The sequence below is a fragment of the Alligator mississippiensis genome, chromosome 2 (genome assembly GCF_030867095.1).
Source record: "Alligator mississippiensis isolate rAllMis1 chromosome 2, rAllMis1, whole genome shotgun sequence".
Taxonomy (NCBI): Eukaryota; Metazoa; Chordata; order Crocodylia; family Alligatoridae; genus Alligator; species Alligator mississippiensis.
Window position 1 is genome coordinate 133133978 of NC_081825.1, and position 16057 is coordinate 133150034.

General features: G+C 41.8%; 1 protein-coding gene across 1 annotated transcript in view; it reads left to right on the top strand.

Annotated features, from left to right (window-relative positions):
• The window catches only part of UBA6 (ubiquitin like modifier activating enzyme 6), a 63155-nt gene that overhangs the window by 15392 nt on the left and 31706 nt on the right, over nt 1-16057 (top strand). Inside the window, exons 9-16 of the mRNA XM_006265705.4 lie at nt 4833-4956; nt 7886-7989; nt 9198-9260; nt 9540-9616; nt 11252-11318; nt 14056-14199; nt 15055-15125; nt 15767-15845. Of these exons, the coding sequence (XP_006265767.2) occupies nt 4833-4956; nt 7886-7989; nt 9198-9260; nt 9540-9616; nt 11252-11318; nt 14056-14199; nt 15055-15125; nt 15767-15845 (729 nt within the window). The remainder of the gene's footprint in view (nt 1-4832; nt 4957-7885; nt 7990-9197; nt 9261-9539; nt 9617-11251; nt 11319-14055; nt 14200-15054; nt 15126-15766; nt 15846-16057) is intronic.

The window sequence follows — 16057 nt, forward strand, 5'->3', positions numbered from 1 at the left end:
TGTCCAACAGTTGCCTGGGTAACTTTTTCACCATAAATATAGGTACTACATTTGCTGTTTCTCCAATCATATGATGCCAACTTGATAGATTAATTAAAAATCCTTGCTGTCATACTGTAATTTCATATGCCAACTCTGTCTGAATTCCAGGATAGACATTATCCAATCTCCTGACTTGAGTGCTTCAAGCTCTCAACTTTCAACATTCTCATCCTTATTGAAAAGTGACGCCAAGTATTCATTTCGGTTTTTTGATGCACCTAGGGTGCAGACAGAAGTAACAGTTGAACTGTTTTAGATGGCCAGCAATATAACCATACATGCCCTTTGAAAGGTGCCAAACACCACTGAAGTGCTCGAGTATAGTGTCGCAGAGGTACTATTTTGAGCGGTTTCATTATTTGTTATTAGTGCATTGGGACAGGGCACCCAAAAATCTTCTAGAATCCTCCCCCACATACACCCCTTCTCCATGGGGGATAGAGGGGTGGACAGCTTGCCAGATATCAGGCTACTAGATCACTGCTGGATTCTGTGCCATGCCTAGATCATTTCTTACGTCCGTTGCCAGATCCAGACTTACCCCTCTGGAGTCCTGGAGGCTCCCATTGCTACCAGAGCGGGGCTGTCCAACCCCAAACCCCTCTGTATCTCCCCTCCACTGAAAGGGGGAGAGGAGAGTTGTAGAGCTGGAGAGTTAGGATCCTAGTAGACCCCTGCTTACTTCTCCCCTCTACCTTCCTCTCCCTGTGGGGATAGTAGAGCTGCAGGAAGGTCCAACTCAGCTTGATTTCTGGCAATTTTTTATTTTAGCCCTATGCTTTATGATCGCAACTACATAGTTTCTTTGCTGATTGACCTCTTTTGTGTTCCTTGAAGACTTGTTGCTTATTTGCAGTACCCTTTTTGAAGTAGTTATTCTTACCTCTTCAGCATTGTTGTGAGAGTGTGGTGCCTGCAATGCTTGAATTTTTGCTCACAGTTTGTTATAGCTGTTAGTGTTGACACTTTTAAGGGTTGTGCTCTACTGGGAAGTGCCCATATACATTAATTGTGTCTGTGATAAACTTTGCCATTTTTTGGCACTTAAGTGTATATTACAGGATCATTTTGTACATTGCTCCATCATTCACTGCTCAGGTTAATACTTTGACTTTCAAACTGTATTGTCTACTGTTCTGTTTCATTTTTACATGTATATCTTGCAACTATCCAGCAGTATCTTCTCTGGGTGAAGCGTAAGCATTGTTTTGAACACGTTAAAAGGGAAAAAATGTATGTGTATGACCTAATAACCTTTTTTAACTACAGAATCTCTGAAACTTGCTGCTTGTGACTACAAGGCCATCCAAAACTGCTTTGTATTTTTTTTTTTTTTTTGATTTGGGTACTGTCTGCTGGTACCAGCAGGTAACTCGGGTTGTTAGTTAGTCAACAGCCATTGCCTGCACCAGGAGTAGCCAACCCATGACACAATGTCACTAACAGCCTGAAGAGCTGCTGTGTGGCATGCAAGCCCTCGGTGCATAGTAGAGGGAGATGCTGGAATTGAGGCAGGAGGCACCAGCCTTAGGTTGCATGGAGTGGCACTGAAATGGGCTGGATGGTGCTGGGAATGCAGGTGTTGGGTGTCACTGCCAAGAGCCAGGTAAACCCTTCCCTGGCCCTGTAGCCAATGCTGGATTCAGGGCTTTGGATCCTTGCTAACCATATAAAACCGTGACGGTTGTGGAATCAGGAAAAGGTTAATTTGGCTCTTAGCAGTAACACCTCTCTTGCAGCAGCCTCCTGCCCCCACTCTGTTCTGCACAGCCAGAGGCTCAAGCCCCACTGTCTCCTTTCTGGCACCCCTAGCTGTAAACTCGGTCAGGTATGGTGCTTTTAGTGGGCACAACAGCCAAAAAGGTTGGCCACTATTGGCTGACCCTATCTTAATTATGTCTAAACTACATGTCATGAAAAGGTATATTTAACACTCTAAACTAACATATCAATTATCTTTTAAACACAAAGTTATTTTCAATTTATGACTCAAAATACAAATTTATGACATTTCATTTCAAGACCGTTATCATTTAGTAGTATATTTTATATGAATGTATTTAATTGACAGTCAAGTAAAATAATGAAGTTATTTTAAAGAATAGAGTGTTAGTTATGGATTATAATAATCTAAATTTTTATCCCTTGGGGATGATTCTTCTGATTTTTATTTATTTATTTTTTAAAATTTTACTAATTACTGATTCTCTTTGCACTCTGTGTATTTTGACACTGTGTGTTTATTTACCCGAAATACCAGAATTTATTGTAAATATTCCCAAATAGGGTCTTTTTTATAGACTGCTTCAGTAATACTGATATCCACAAGAGGGGATTATATTCTAAAATGCTAAAAGACTAGAAAAAGTAGTCTGGAAAGGTGTAGCTGTGGGGTAAGAGAAGCTGAAAGTAATACCAGTGTTCACTCCATTGTAAAAATACTAAAGTGGATTTGTAAATAATGTAGCACAGGACAAATATAGTCACATATATATACACTTATAAAGTTTGAACTAACTTCAAGAATTAAGGGTGGGTTTTTCTCCCTGATGTTTCTTATAATTAAAACATAGTTGAACCTAAGTTTAAAGAGAGCTTATTGCTTTAGCATATAGTGTATTTACATGTACCATAGCTTGTCCTTCACATGTTTATCACTCTGAACTTAACATTTTAATAAATCTGTTTGGATTTTAAAAAATCCTATTTATTAATTCCCTCCCCCCCATTTAAAAAATAGTGTGCTGGGAACTGATTTAATGGAATATTTTGTGGGGAGGAGGGTGAGAATGGAGGGGGATGAAGAATTATAAGCTTGATAAGGATGTGGCAGGAAAAGGGGACAGTGCCCAAGAATTTTCTTCAAATATAGAATTTATTGAATCCCAGGGTTTGTTGGAAATGAATTTTCTGTATTACTTTAATTCTGTCCAGTGCTTTAGAATTTTCTGTTTATTAGTGTCTTTTAGAGAAGTGTGTCTTTCTTCAGAGAAGTAGCAGTAAAATAGTTGGCATCTCTCTGGGTGAAGTATAATGATATCCAGAAGATGCAAACATGCTTCCCAGGACCTGCATCATGCTGAGGAGCTCTGAGCATGCAGGACAGGATGGTCAGGGCTGCTTCAAGATCTGTTCTGCAAATGTGTTGCCCCTGAATGGGTAGGGCTGACATGGGTGGGTGAGATTCCTTTGTCAGCAGCATGTCTAGTCTCTCTTGGGAGGTGGCATAAGTCCTGTCCCCCACCAAATTATTGAGAGACTTAAACTGCATACACATATTCAAATAATCTAGAAGAATTCTCCCAGGTTTGCTCTCCTGGTAGAGAAACTAACCCAGAGCTATGTGCACCAACATTTGAATTCTGTGCAGCAGTGAGGGGGATAGGAGTGCTTGCACAGGTATACAGAGCAGCAAGGGAAGGGGACAGTATCCACACATCAAGTGGCTCTGTGGTTCATGGCTCACCCTCTGTGACCCATGCAGAATGCAGCTCCCACTTGTGTGGCTCCTGGGGTGGGTGGCCCTTGGGGACTTAAATGTTGAACAGTCCTTCCTGCTTTAGGACTTTCTCCCTTATCTTTTGCATGGAGCAACAAACTACCTTGCTCTGAGTCAACAGAAACTACTTAACTCTTTCTACAGTAGCACCAGCATCTGTTAATTTAGGAATCATGGCATGGTCATTTGAGGCTCATCACCTAACAGAATCACAGGCCAAACCAAGAGTCAAACTCAGAGATCTAATAAGAGGAAACAAAGCAGAAGCAAATGGGAGGGAGAGGGGGCCAAGAGCCAAGTACTTCAGTCTTTACTGTCTGGACAGAGTACTTCAGGCTAGCCCTAGCCTTTTAAGGCTGGAGTGGGCAGGGCTTATCTGTGGCTTCAGGGATTGGCCACCCACTAGAACTGGCTGGGGCCAGGGCACTGATCCGGGCTTGTTGCAGGTGACGTCTGTTTCCCTGCAGCCTCGGTGCATGAATTGTCCTGATCCTCTGATTTGGATTGTCTATGCTCAGAGCGCTGATCTGGCCACATTGCACTTAGAGCAATGTGAAACAAGATGATTTTCTAGTATCTGCTGACACAGTCTTAACTTTAGCATATGATTCCAATGTTGAGAGTGATTTTCCTTATAACTGAGGATACAAAACTCTACCTTGTTTGGTAAGATTCATAAAAATGTGTGCAAATACCTTATTTTCTGGTATATAAAATGCAGGGTTCCCTTCCTTCCACCCCTCAAAAGGAGGTCTAAAATAAGGTGAGTTATATACACAAAAGCCATGTAATTGAAAAATAATTAAAATCTTTATACAAGCTGCCTACATTTTTCAATTAAGTTTGTTTCTACAATTTTACCCTTTTAGGGGAGGGGTGGCGTATGAACTTTCTTCACTGAAATTACAGTAAGGAGAGAATTGTTGAGAGACCTACTTTTAAGTTCAGTTACTGTACTAAGGACAGTGCTTAAGGAATAATCTTGTGATTTGTTTTAAAACTCTTGTGAATTTAAGGATAACAGTCCAAATGTACCAGACAGCAAAGTGTTAGACTAGTCTATCAGACCCATAATAAAATCCAGTCTTTTTAACACAGATAAGCCCCTTGTTTTTAATTTTGGCATGCTTGTTGAATGAAGTGCTCCTTTTTAACCTCACTGTGTCTAACCTTAGTAAGCCATTCTTGTACAGATGTGCTGCGATGGTTGTAGTTACAAGCAAGAAGCTTGCAAATTGGATTTAAAGGAAATTTCTTCCTTGCTAACTCTGTTATTAATATTGATCTTTAGTCAAATCCTGGTATAGTTACCTGCCTTGAAAACCATCCTCACAAGCTTGAAACTGGACAGTTCTTAACCTTCCGGGAAGTTAATGGAATGTCATGTTTAAATGGATCCACACGTCAAATAACAGGTAAGCCCTTGTGTCTTTTGTTTTACTTGTTTACATATCAACCAATAAAACATGTTCTTTCGGCCCTTTTCCTCATTTCAGTACTGCTGTGATCATAGCAGAAAGAATTTTGATATGTGAATTGAATACTGATTTGCAGCAGTGATTTTGCTTGCAGAGGTCTGAGGCATGAGGTGAAGCATGGAAGGATTTCTGATGAGGAAAGTTTGAACACTGTGGAAACCACTTGGTATGGGACCATTTGCACTATTTGGGCATATAGTGTTTTTTAGAACTGAGCTTCCGATATCACTCAAACACATCTATCTCAGCTGAATTTATTGGTCACAGCATGTTTGGCAAGGTTGTCTGTCAGGGAAAAAAAAATCAGGCTAAATATGACCCAGGAAGCACAAAAGGAGGAGAGGCTCCAGATGAGAGCTTTCCTAAGGGGAATGTATTGCATTATACCATCCACCCCAATTTTCTCAGTTTCTGCAAAATCCACATAATCACAATTTGGGTATGTCCCTAGTGACAGGGTGAGGCAGGCTATCCCTGTGAGTCTCCCCAAGGGCAGGGATCTTGACTGCACAGTTTTATGGCAGTGAGGGACTGCTTTTGTGCTTTCCTCCTAGCTTTAAAGTTGAGGGGCAAAGCAGAGAGCAAAGAGGTATCTGATCTCCCAGATATATTTTCCCTGCTATAGGAGTGGGAGAGGGACAAATGTCAGGGAAACCTCCAATAATTAGATTCTATACCTGGAAAATTATAACAAATTTATACATTTTCCATATAGAGAATCTAATCCATAGGGGATGGTCTTATAATCAGGGTATAATTATGATATGGTATGTCAATAAAAAATGTCAGTAAAGAAGTTTGCTGTTGGTTTAAAAAAAAATTGTTTGTAGAAAATAGGCAGACAAGGTTCCTCGGGTGAATTTGATATCTTTTATTAGACCAACCCAAATAGTTGGAGAATAGTTATTAAGCAAGCTTTCGAGTTCAAAAACCCTTCGTCAGGCTAAGGAAGTTTCAGCAGTTGGTGTGTGCTCTTCCTTCATTAAAAAAAAAAAAAAAAAAAATCTTGTGTTGGCAACCCTAATATGCAGTCACATTACCCCGTAAGATTGTTAAAGGAATTATCAAGATCAATCTTAAATTCTACAGAGAAATGTAAGGTTGATGACTTCAGTTTGGTGCCCCCCATTGTGTCAAATGATTTCAAGTCTGTGCTTTAGATCTTTTTTTATGGGACCTCCAAATGATAGTGCTTCACTTACGGTGACATCTGCCTATGTTTAATCTCATCACATAATCATTTTTGAGAGATATTTTATCCAAATCTTAGGGGGTGTCTACACATTCAGTTAATGTGCTTTAAGTAATGCGCATTAACTCTAGTGCCTCCGGGCACTTATACACAACTGCAGAGGCTGCTCCAATGTGCTGGAATTCTAGTGCATCAGAGCAGACCCGATTAATCAAGTCTGCTGAAGCATGGCAATTGCCGAGCTCAGCAGCCTCCTGCGTCTCCCCGTGCTTAAAAATGGTGGCGGGGGTGCTTGATAAAACGCATTGAACGAACTGTAGGTCAAGTGCCTCCCACCACCATTTTTAATCATGGGGATGCTGATACAGGAGACATGGTGGCACTTTTAATTAGAGCAGCACTTGGAGCTGCTCTAATTAAAGCACTGCACTCTACCACCTCACCCATAGAGCACATGTAAAAGTACCCTCTATTGTGAAGTACTAGAAAAATGCGCATTAGCCTATTTTAATGTACATTAGCTAAAGAGCATGGATTTTTGTAATTATTTAATGCACATTAAAATAAGCTAATGCTCACTAAAATGGACATGTAGACGTGCCCTTATTGTACAGTCTGCAAGGTAAGGTCTGTAGATCCAGAGCATTGACCTGTGGTTTCTCTTTCCCCAACTTCCACTTATTCTCAAGTCTCACCTGATGCTCAGCCTTTTGGTTTTCAGTTTATGTCCCATTGCTTGTCCTGAGCAATATTATTTAATTAAATGATGATTTAACGACTAGGGGGAGGACATGCCTTAAAGTGTTCCTCCTTGTTTCCTCAAGTTGCTCTGCTGTGGTGCTGAGCCTATGTGTTCATATAAAAATCCATGGATATTGATTGTACTAGATTGTCTTGCTCTCTAGCTGGTTAGGATACCTCGTCCATTCATATTATGCATAACCTAAGTAAAGCTAAGGGTACACATTTCCTTTTCATTATAAAAAAATATGACCAGAACTGACAATGCAAGTGCATATACACATGCTACACTTCACCTGCAAAGTGGTGGTGTATCTCTGGGTAGTAGCATAAAGCAGGGGTGGTTCAACCCCTGGCCCAAAGGCCATATCCAGCTTCCAAAGCCATGCCACCTGGCCCACGGGGAGCTCTACAGGCTGGGAAGTTCGGTGGCAGGGAAGCAGTGGAAGCCGGATCCAGCCCCACTTGGACCATTGCTGCATAGCAGGATCAGGGCCAGGCCCATCCCCTGCCTGTCTGGATTGCTGGGCTGATCCCCGTCTCCATCCTGCCCCCACCCGACACATGCTGCTTGCTACCTGCCACCCCTGCCCCTGTGTCTGGATTGGTACTGTGCTGCCCCTGCCCCACCCCACCTAGGCAACCAGATCAAGTCCCCACTGTGCCAGCCCCAGTTCTAGCCATGGGGTAAAAGGTTGTGCACTACTGCCTAAAGTATTAGTTTTAAAACAATCTGATACCTGTGGAAATGGGTAAACTATACTTATTATTGTAGCAGGACTGAATTACAGAAATTATACTTTTAAAAGCAGCAGTGAGGGTACAATATTTGTAGAAGATAAGTACCTTTCAGAGAAATAGAATTACATCAGCGCCTAAGCTGTTTATTATGTCATTGTCACTCAGATAACATGTATCTCTTTCTCTCTTCAGTGGTTTCACCTTATTCTTTCAGCATTGGGAATACTTCAGATATGGAGCCTTACTTACATGGAGGCATAGCTGTTCAAGTAAAGACGCCCAAAACATTTTGCTTTGTAAGTGTTCACATGGTACAGTATACTTCTTTTCAGATGAAGTATACTTCTTTTCAGATGAAAATGTTTTTAAGAGGCAGAATGAGAGCTCGAGTAGTTATGTATAGGGATGTATAAATAGTGTGGATAGGATGACACTATTTTTCTGAGTTTACAGAATTAACAATTGCGGTAGATTTAATTGTGGGGATTACTGCCCTCAAACATACAGCCTTGGTATGCTATCCATCAGACAGTACATCTAAATGTTTGATAGATTTCCTTTGAACTCTACTTCAAGGGAATATTGTAGAAATATCTTGGTTAGGAAGCCTGAAAATTATATAGTGCTCTTAATGTCATATAGAGGAGGAACAAGATGGTGGTATCAAATCTGTACATGTGAACAGGTATAGCAGATCTACAGTGAGGCACTATTTGAATCATTTTAAGACCAAATTATTAACCTACATCTTTAGACCTCTTTAGAGGTTAAAGGTTAGCCTGCTATCCCACCGTACCTATCCAGTTTTCTTTTACATTATTTGTGTAGTCTACAGCAGAATATAAGTATATGGTCTTAATTGCTGTTACTATTGTAAATGACCCCTTCAGTAGTTGGGATCTTGCAGCTAGATAATGTGGTAGGGTAGTGTGGTTTCTTGTCTCTGAAGGCCAGGTCCTGGTCTTGTCTTACTTTTTTAAAAATATTGTTCCCATAGGATTCCAATAGCTCTAACAAAAATCTGTAAAATCTAATTTTTAATGGGCAACTAGAAATGGCATTTGGTTTGGTAGGAGAAGAATACAACTGTACTCGGTGATAAAAGCAGCCTTGTATTTGTAATGGTTTTGTAAGTGCACAAATGGCTGTTTGTAAAATATTTAGTAACTGCAGTCATTTGGATGTTGCTGAAATTGTTTTAGCTAGTTGACTATGAAACTGGTAAAAAAATCAGGTCTTAAGAAGAAAAACTTTGAGAAGAACCTTTACCTCCAACTAGAAAAATAGTAATACAGTATCATTTCTATAAAGATAGTGAAACAAAGGTAATAGAAAAAAGGTTGGTGGGGGAAAAAAGGGAACGTGCAGTTTTTAATCCTTCAGTTGTGGGGTAATAACATTAGTTACCACTGTTAGCTATGAATGAGGTGGGAGAAAACTACATGACAGAGCAGGATGCGTTCATAACTTGATGTATTATATTTTAATCAAATCTTTCTTTCAGGATCGGTTGGAGAAGCAGTTAACAAATCCAGCTTGCCTTGTTGCAGATTTTAGCAAACCCGAGGTAAATGGCACATTGCTCCTTTTGGTTTCTTTAGAAACTAGATTTCTCATAATTTGAGGGTGGAAAGCTTCATAGATCATAACTTTTTTTTTTCTAAATGGCGTATAGTAAGTATGCTTTGAAGTATACAGTTGGGGAGGGAGGTTCAGACCATTAGAGAAAGGAGTGAACTAGTTGGAATGGAATTGAAACTGAAGAGAAGAGTGTCAAGCTTTTCAAGTTGTTTTTTTTGATTACACATAACAAATCAGTGCCTCTTTTTTTTTTCCTCATTAACAGGCACCTTTGCAGATACATGCTGCCATGCTTGCCTTGAACCAGTTCCAGGAAAATTTTGGACGTGTACCAAACACTGGGTAATGCTATTTTAGTGGTATTGTGTTTTATAAACTCTTGACAGTCTTTAATAAACCTAGTTAATCCTCTGATGCTTAGCGTATTTAATATTCAGTGTGAAAAAATTATTGAACGAGTTTGTTGTAAGTTTGGCACCTCATGTTTTTCATCTCTAGGTCACTTCAAATCTCAACTAATTTAGTAATGATAAAAAGTAACTATCTACTGGCTGTTCACAGGCATTTATTTTGTTATGTTGTTTGGTTTTGGCACATGGGGCATTCTCCAAAGCCACCCCAGTCATGACTGTCTCACTTCCTAGCAGAGAATGTATCAAATGACTTCTCCCCAGAAACATTCCCTTCCCATCATGATGGTTTGACATTGGATGTCTATCTACAAGTTTGACTAACAGTAAATTCACACAGGGTCATAAATAGCTTTCAGCAGTTTAAAGTCTGATATGCGTCTAGTTGTTTCAAAATAGTTAAAGCATTATTTGTGCCTTGAGTGCATAAATACCAGTATTAACCTTCTGTGTTAGTGTGGCCAATAGACACCAGTTTCTAAACTGGATGATGAATAGGTCCAAGGAGGTGATACTTCCCCTCTATTGGGTGCTGGTCAGACCGCAGTTGGAATACTGCGTGCAATTCTGGGCACCGCAATTCAAGAGGGATGCGGATAACCTGGAGAGGGTCCAGAGAAGGGCCACTCGTATGGTTAAGGGCCTGCAGACCAAGCCCTACGAGGAGAGACTAGAGAAACTGGACCTTTTCAGCCTCAGCAAGAGAAGGTTGAGAGGCGACCTTGTGGTTGCCTATAAGTTCATCACGGGGGCACAGAAGGGAATTGGTGAGTATTTATTCACCAAGGTGCCCCTGGGGGTTACAAGAAATAATGGCCACAAACTAGCAGAGAGCAGATTTAGATTGGACATCAGGAAGAACTTCTTCACAGTTCGAGTGGCCAGGGTCTGGAACGGACTCCCAAGGGAGGTGGTGCTCTCCCCTACCCTGGGGGTCTTCAAGAGGAGGTTAGATAAGCATCTAGCTGGGGTCATCTAGACCCAGCACTCTTTCCTGCCTATGCAGGGGGTTGGACTCGATGACCTGTTGAGGTCCCTTCCGACCCTAACATCTATGAATAAACTTAAAACTTAAATCATAAAAGTGTGTTTTCAATGCTTTTACTATTAAATGGGAAAAATTTCAAGTCCTCTTAGCTATTTTTTTTTTTTTTTTTTTTTTTTTTTTTTTTTTTTTTTTTTTTTTTGTTCAAGTGGGTTACAGCAGTGGTTCTCAAACTTTTTTGTACCAGGACCTATTTGTAAACGCCACCCAGTGTTCCTCATTCCTGACCCACTGCCTCCCACTCCCAGCCTCACTGTGTGGGGCAGGGGGTGGGTGTGTGGGGCATGGGAGGCCCCTAAGCAACCCCTTTCAGGCTGGAACTCTAACAGCCTGCAAGGGAAAAGCCAGTTTCCCAAGTTTAAAGTTTGTTTATGACCCTTTCATATATTCTTTCAACCCACTTTTGGGTCGTGACCCTCAGGTTGAGAAATGCTGTGTTACAGAGTTGTCCTGTTGCATTTAATATTTTAGAAATGTATGCTATGAATGCAAAATTATCTTTATTTTTGTCTTGGGCTGTAGATGCCTGCAAGATGCTGAAGAGATGTTGAAAACAGCAGCATCTGTAAGTGAAACGCTGGAAAGCAAAGTGAGTAGTTCTCGAGTACCTAATGGTTGCTCTGCACTTTTGCATTGGCTGTTACAACATAAACACAGTTAATCCAGTAGGCATTATTATAGTGTGTGATAAATCTTTACACCTTGTCCCTGTTCTAGTTGCTGACCCTTTCTTTACCCTTTGGGTTGTTTTGATGTATCAGCTGCTTTTATAAAAGGAGCTATGTGCATAACTTACTTCTGGAGCTGTTCTCTGAAGCTCATTACACTGCTGCAGTTTTAGTAATTTAATCTTACGAGTAAGGCAGTAATGGCTGTGAGGAGTTGTTATCCAATCATTTTGGTGTAATTTTCATCTTAAAACACTGGGCCAGATTCTTAGCTGCTGAACATGGATGTAACTCAGAGGTTGGTAGTTATTTGGGTTGGAGGGCCACTTAAGGAGTTTTGGCGAATTGTAGGGGTGTGGGAGGTGCTGATCTGACCTCCACCCTGTCATGGCTGTTTACATTGCCTACTGGGGAGGTGCAAGTTGATTGCATCCGGCCTTGTCTGCCCTGCACCCATTGCTGGGGGTCCTGGACAGAATGGGCAGGCTTCTGGATGGAGTGGACAGACATACCCACATATCATTATAAGTGTAGCACTATCATTTAGGTGTCCCATAACAAAGCACAGACTTTGTAGTTTCATAGTAGATAGGGTCGGAAGGGACCTGAGCAGATCATCAAGTCCGACCCCCTGCCATGGCAGGAAAGAGTACTGGGGTCAAATGACCCCAGCAAGGTGTTCATCTAGCCTCCTCTTAAAGACCCCCAGGGTAGGAGCCAGCACCACTTCTCTTGGAAGTTGGTTCCAGATCCTAGACACCCTGACAGTAAAGTAGCGCCTCCTGATGTCTAGACTTGAAATCATTTAGGACAATGGGGCACCAAATTGAAGTAATTAACTTCATGTTTCTCTGTAGAATTTAAGATTGACCTAGGAGATTCCTTTAACAAACTTACAGGGTAATGTGACCACACATCAGGGTTGCCAACCCAAGACATTTTTCTTAAATGACAAATCTACAAACTTTTTTTTTTACTTTATTTATTTATTTTACTAACAGCAAACTTCTTTACTGACATGTTTTTACTGATATACCATATTTACTCAACTAGAAAGCAACCCTGATTTATAAGATGACCCCTCCTGTAATTGGATTGTCTATATGGAAAACTTATACATTTGTTATAATTTTCCAGGTATAGAATATACTTACTGCAGGTTTGCCTTGAATTTGTCTCCTTCCCACTGCTACAGCAGGGAAAATATATCTGGGGGGTCAGGTAGCTCTTTGGTCTCTGCTTCCCCCAACTTCAAAGCTAAGAGGAAAGCACAAAAGCAGTCTCCCATTGCCATAAATTGTGCAGTTGAAATCCCAGCTCTTGGGGTGACTCGCAGGTTTCCATGGAGGCCATGCTGGGACCCCGAGGGGCAGGCAGGGAGCAGCATCTGGGAGTGGATCACAGCTGTGCTCTGCACTGTCACTACCCGGCAATCCCGGCCCTGCCTGTCCCACTCCTGGATGCTGCTCCCCACCTGCCTGCTGCCCCATCCCATCCACCCAGCTGAGCACACTCAGCCTGCAGGGGTTCAGGGCTCATTTCCACGGAGACCCTGCCCACCAACTCCATCTGTCTGCCCCAGCACTGGGTGTGGTGGGGCAGATGGGGTGCGGTGCCTGGGCAGCAGGACTGGGACCAGTGCGGCGGCAGAGATGCTGGCAATGGCAGTTGGGATGTAAGGGAGAGGGAGCTGCTGCCTCGGGGGCATCGCCATGGAAAGTCAAGTCTGGTTGCCACGCTACCCCGTGCCACTCAGCCCTGTGGACTACAAATCCCAGCGTACCCAAGAGCTGCATATGGGGATACGGCGCATGGGGCAGGTTGCGCTCTGCACCAGGTACCACCTCCGCACCTGGGGCAGTGGAACTGGCTGCATGTGCCATGGCCCAGGCTGCCCGCCACATCTGGGTTGGAGCAAAAGATGAAAAAACCCAGAGACCCAAAGTTGACATAGCCACAGACAGACAATGAGAAAGGGGTGTCTCTCTCCATTTTTATACTTCTCAGTTCAATAGAAGTGTTGTAGCCACACTTACGTTAACCTCCTAAAACAAGGAAAAACACACTTTTAGTTAAAACATGTTCAGAGACTAAAAAAGCAGCAATACTAGCTAAATATGCTGGACTCCTAATGATAGTATACCTTTGTTTTAAAGGACTGGAGGGTTGCCAATGTGACTCCTATATTTAAAAACAGTTCTAGAAGGAAGACAGGGAATTGCAGGCCATTAAGCCTGACTTCTGCTCCCGGAAGGCTAGGAAAAATGATACTAAAATAATTGGTCAGCTCATGAATGAACATGACTTTCTGGGGAGGAATCAACATAGCTTTGTCAAAGAGAAATTGGGTTCCTTGAGAGTGTGAATAAGCAGATGGATCAGGGTGATCAAGTTGACATAATATATTTGGACTTCCAAAAAGCCTTTGTCCAGTTTTCCCATCAGAGGCTCTTAACAAAGTTAGGTAGTCATGGGATTACAGGGAATATCCACTCATGGATTAGAAATTAGTTCCAAGATAGAAAGAAAAGAGTGAATATAAATGGTCAGTTTTCAGGATGGAAAGAAATAAACTGGCACTGTCTCCCAAGCTCTTTTTAAGTTTGACTTCGGATTAATTTATAAAGCTTTTCCTTTTTGTTGTGACTTGTTTTTCAGCCTCAGGTGAATGAGAACCTAGTGCAGTGGCTCTCTAGGACTGCTCAGGGACTCCTTGCTCCTCTTGCTGCAACAGTGGGTGGCATTGCTAGCCAAGAAGTCTTGAAAGCAGTAACAGGAAAGTTTTCTCCTTTGCAGCAGTGGGTAGGTCATTCCTTATCCTAATAATAATTTTATAAATGTGTGGCAGTGGGTACAAGAGAGAGCATCTGCATGAGCAGTGAAGCCTAACCATATTTTTAAGGCTGTAAACTTCTTTTGTTAGACTGTGATGATCTCCTTGTCTCTGTTACATGGTACAGTTAAATTGGTCTTAATTAAATTGGCAGTAGTTATGAACATACAATAAACTGCAGTCACTTAGGAGGTTAAACTTGTCAGTTTCCACACTCCAGAACAGAAGACAAGCATAGATTCTTGTGTCTGGATGCAAAGGTATAACGTTATGTATATCAAAGCTTTCCAGCTGGTGGCCATTGTGCTGCATGTGACCCCCAAGGGGTTAACCTGCAGTCCTCAGGCTCCCAGCCCAGGCACTGCTCCCCTCATAGTTCACCTGCTGCCACTGCCGGTCTCCACACTTCCCCGTACTTTCACCAGCTTCTGCCCGCCCCAGCCCCTGGGGGCGTGGTGGCCTGGCATGGCCCACAGGGCTACAGGAACCTGTGGCTAGGGTGCTTGGGAGACCCAGGGCTGCTAGCATGGTGCAACTGGGGGTGTGTCACATGGCGCAGCATGTAGCTTGGGATGCATTCAGGCCCTGCGGTTTTGTGCCTGGGGGCGTTGCAGACACTGGCCACTCAGAAGTTAGATAGCCTTGCTGTATGGTATCACATTTATAATAGTGTTCAGCCTTGTTCAGATTTACTTCTCCTAGCTCTTGACTTACGTGCAGTATATTGAAAACGTGAGTTATTAATTGTCTGTCTTTAACAAAAATAATATTTTGATGTATGTGAAATTTTTCAACTTGCATGCCTTTTTGGCTTTCCCCTATAGCTGTACATTGATGCATTAGATATTGTAACATCTCTAGACAAGATCAGCAGATGTGAAGAATTCATCCCAAGGTAAAACTGAAATACTTGAATGGCCTAGACATACCGCATGTTATATACTGGTGTCAACAAGGAGCAGATACAGGATGTATAGCCCTACACCAGTATAACTTGCATTCTAAAATTTAAGTGAAAGCAGTATTAAACTACATGGGTGTAACTTGTGTGTCTGCAGTTATCCTAGGATAACAATTTGTTTAATGAAAGTGAACTATTACCTGCTCCACCCCCATCTATAAGGCTGTTTCTTGCATAGCAACTCTGGGACAACAAGTCATTTGTCTCCTGGGGTACTTCACATACTGGTGTATGTTTATATCAGTTTTTGAAATGTCATATGCCAAGGCACTAATTTCATTCAGCGCAGTCATCTGTGAATCATATGCAGGCATTCAATCCCAGTTAAAGATTTTGCCTCTGTAATAATTCAAAATAACCTGTAAAAAAAGGTGCATTTTATCTGTTAGTGGAAATATTTCTGAGGTGAGAATACTATTAACTTGGGAGGGGAGTGAGTTTCTGGGGACTTTAGCTAAAAGATGACTCACTTTAGTGTGAAAGCTCAAGACATTCTGCTTATCTTATATATTTGGTATCATGGCTGCCAATTATAGCTGCACTTCCTTTATTTTTGTTTTCACCTGCCTGGACAGGGGTGATAGGTATGATGCCTTGAGAGCTTGCATTGGAGACTCCCTGTGCAAAAAGCTGCATAATTTGAACATTTTCTTGGTAAGTATAGCCTATGAGAAGTCATGTTTTACATCCTCAGATGAGCCAGATTGCATTTACTCACATTAACAGTGAGCAGGGAACAGAGCTTATTTCCCAAAATTGTAGCTGGACCTCGCTATAGCATACCAATGACTGGAGCACTTCTTGCAAACTGCTTGATATATATAACCTGTTCTCTGAACCTGCAAGTAGCTCTGCACAGTGGGTCT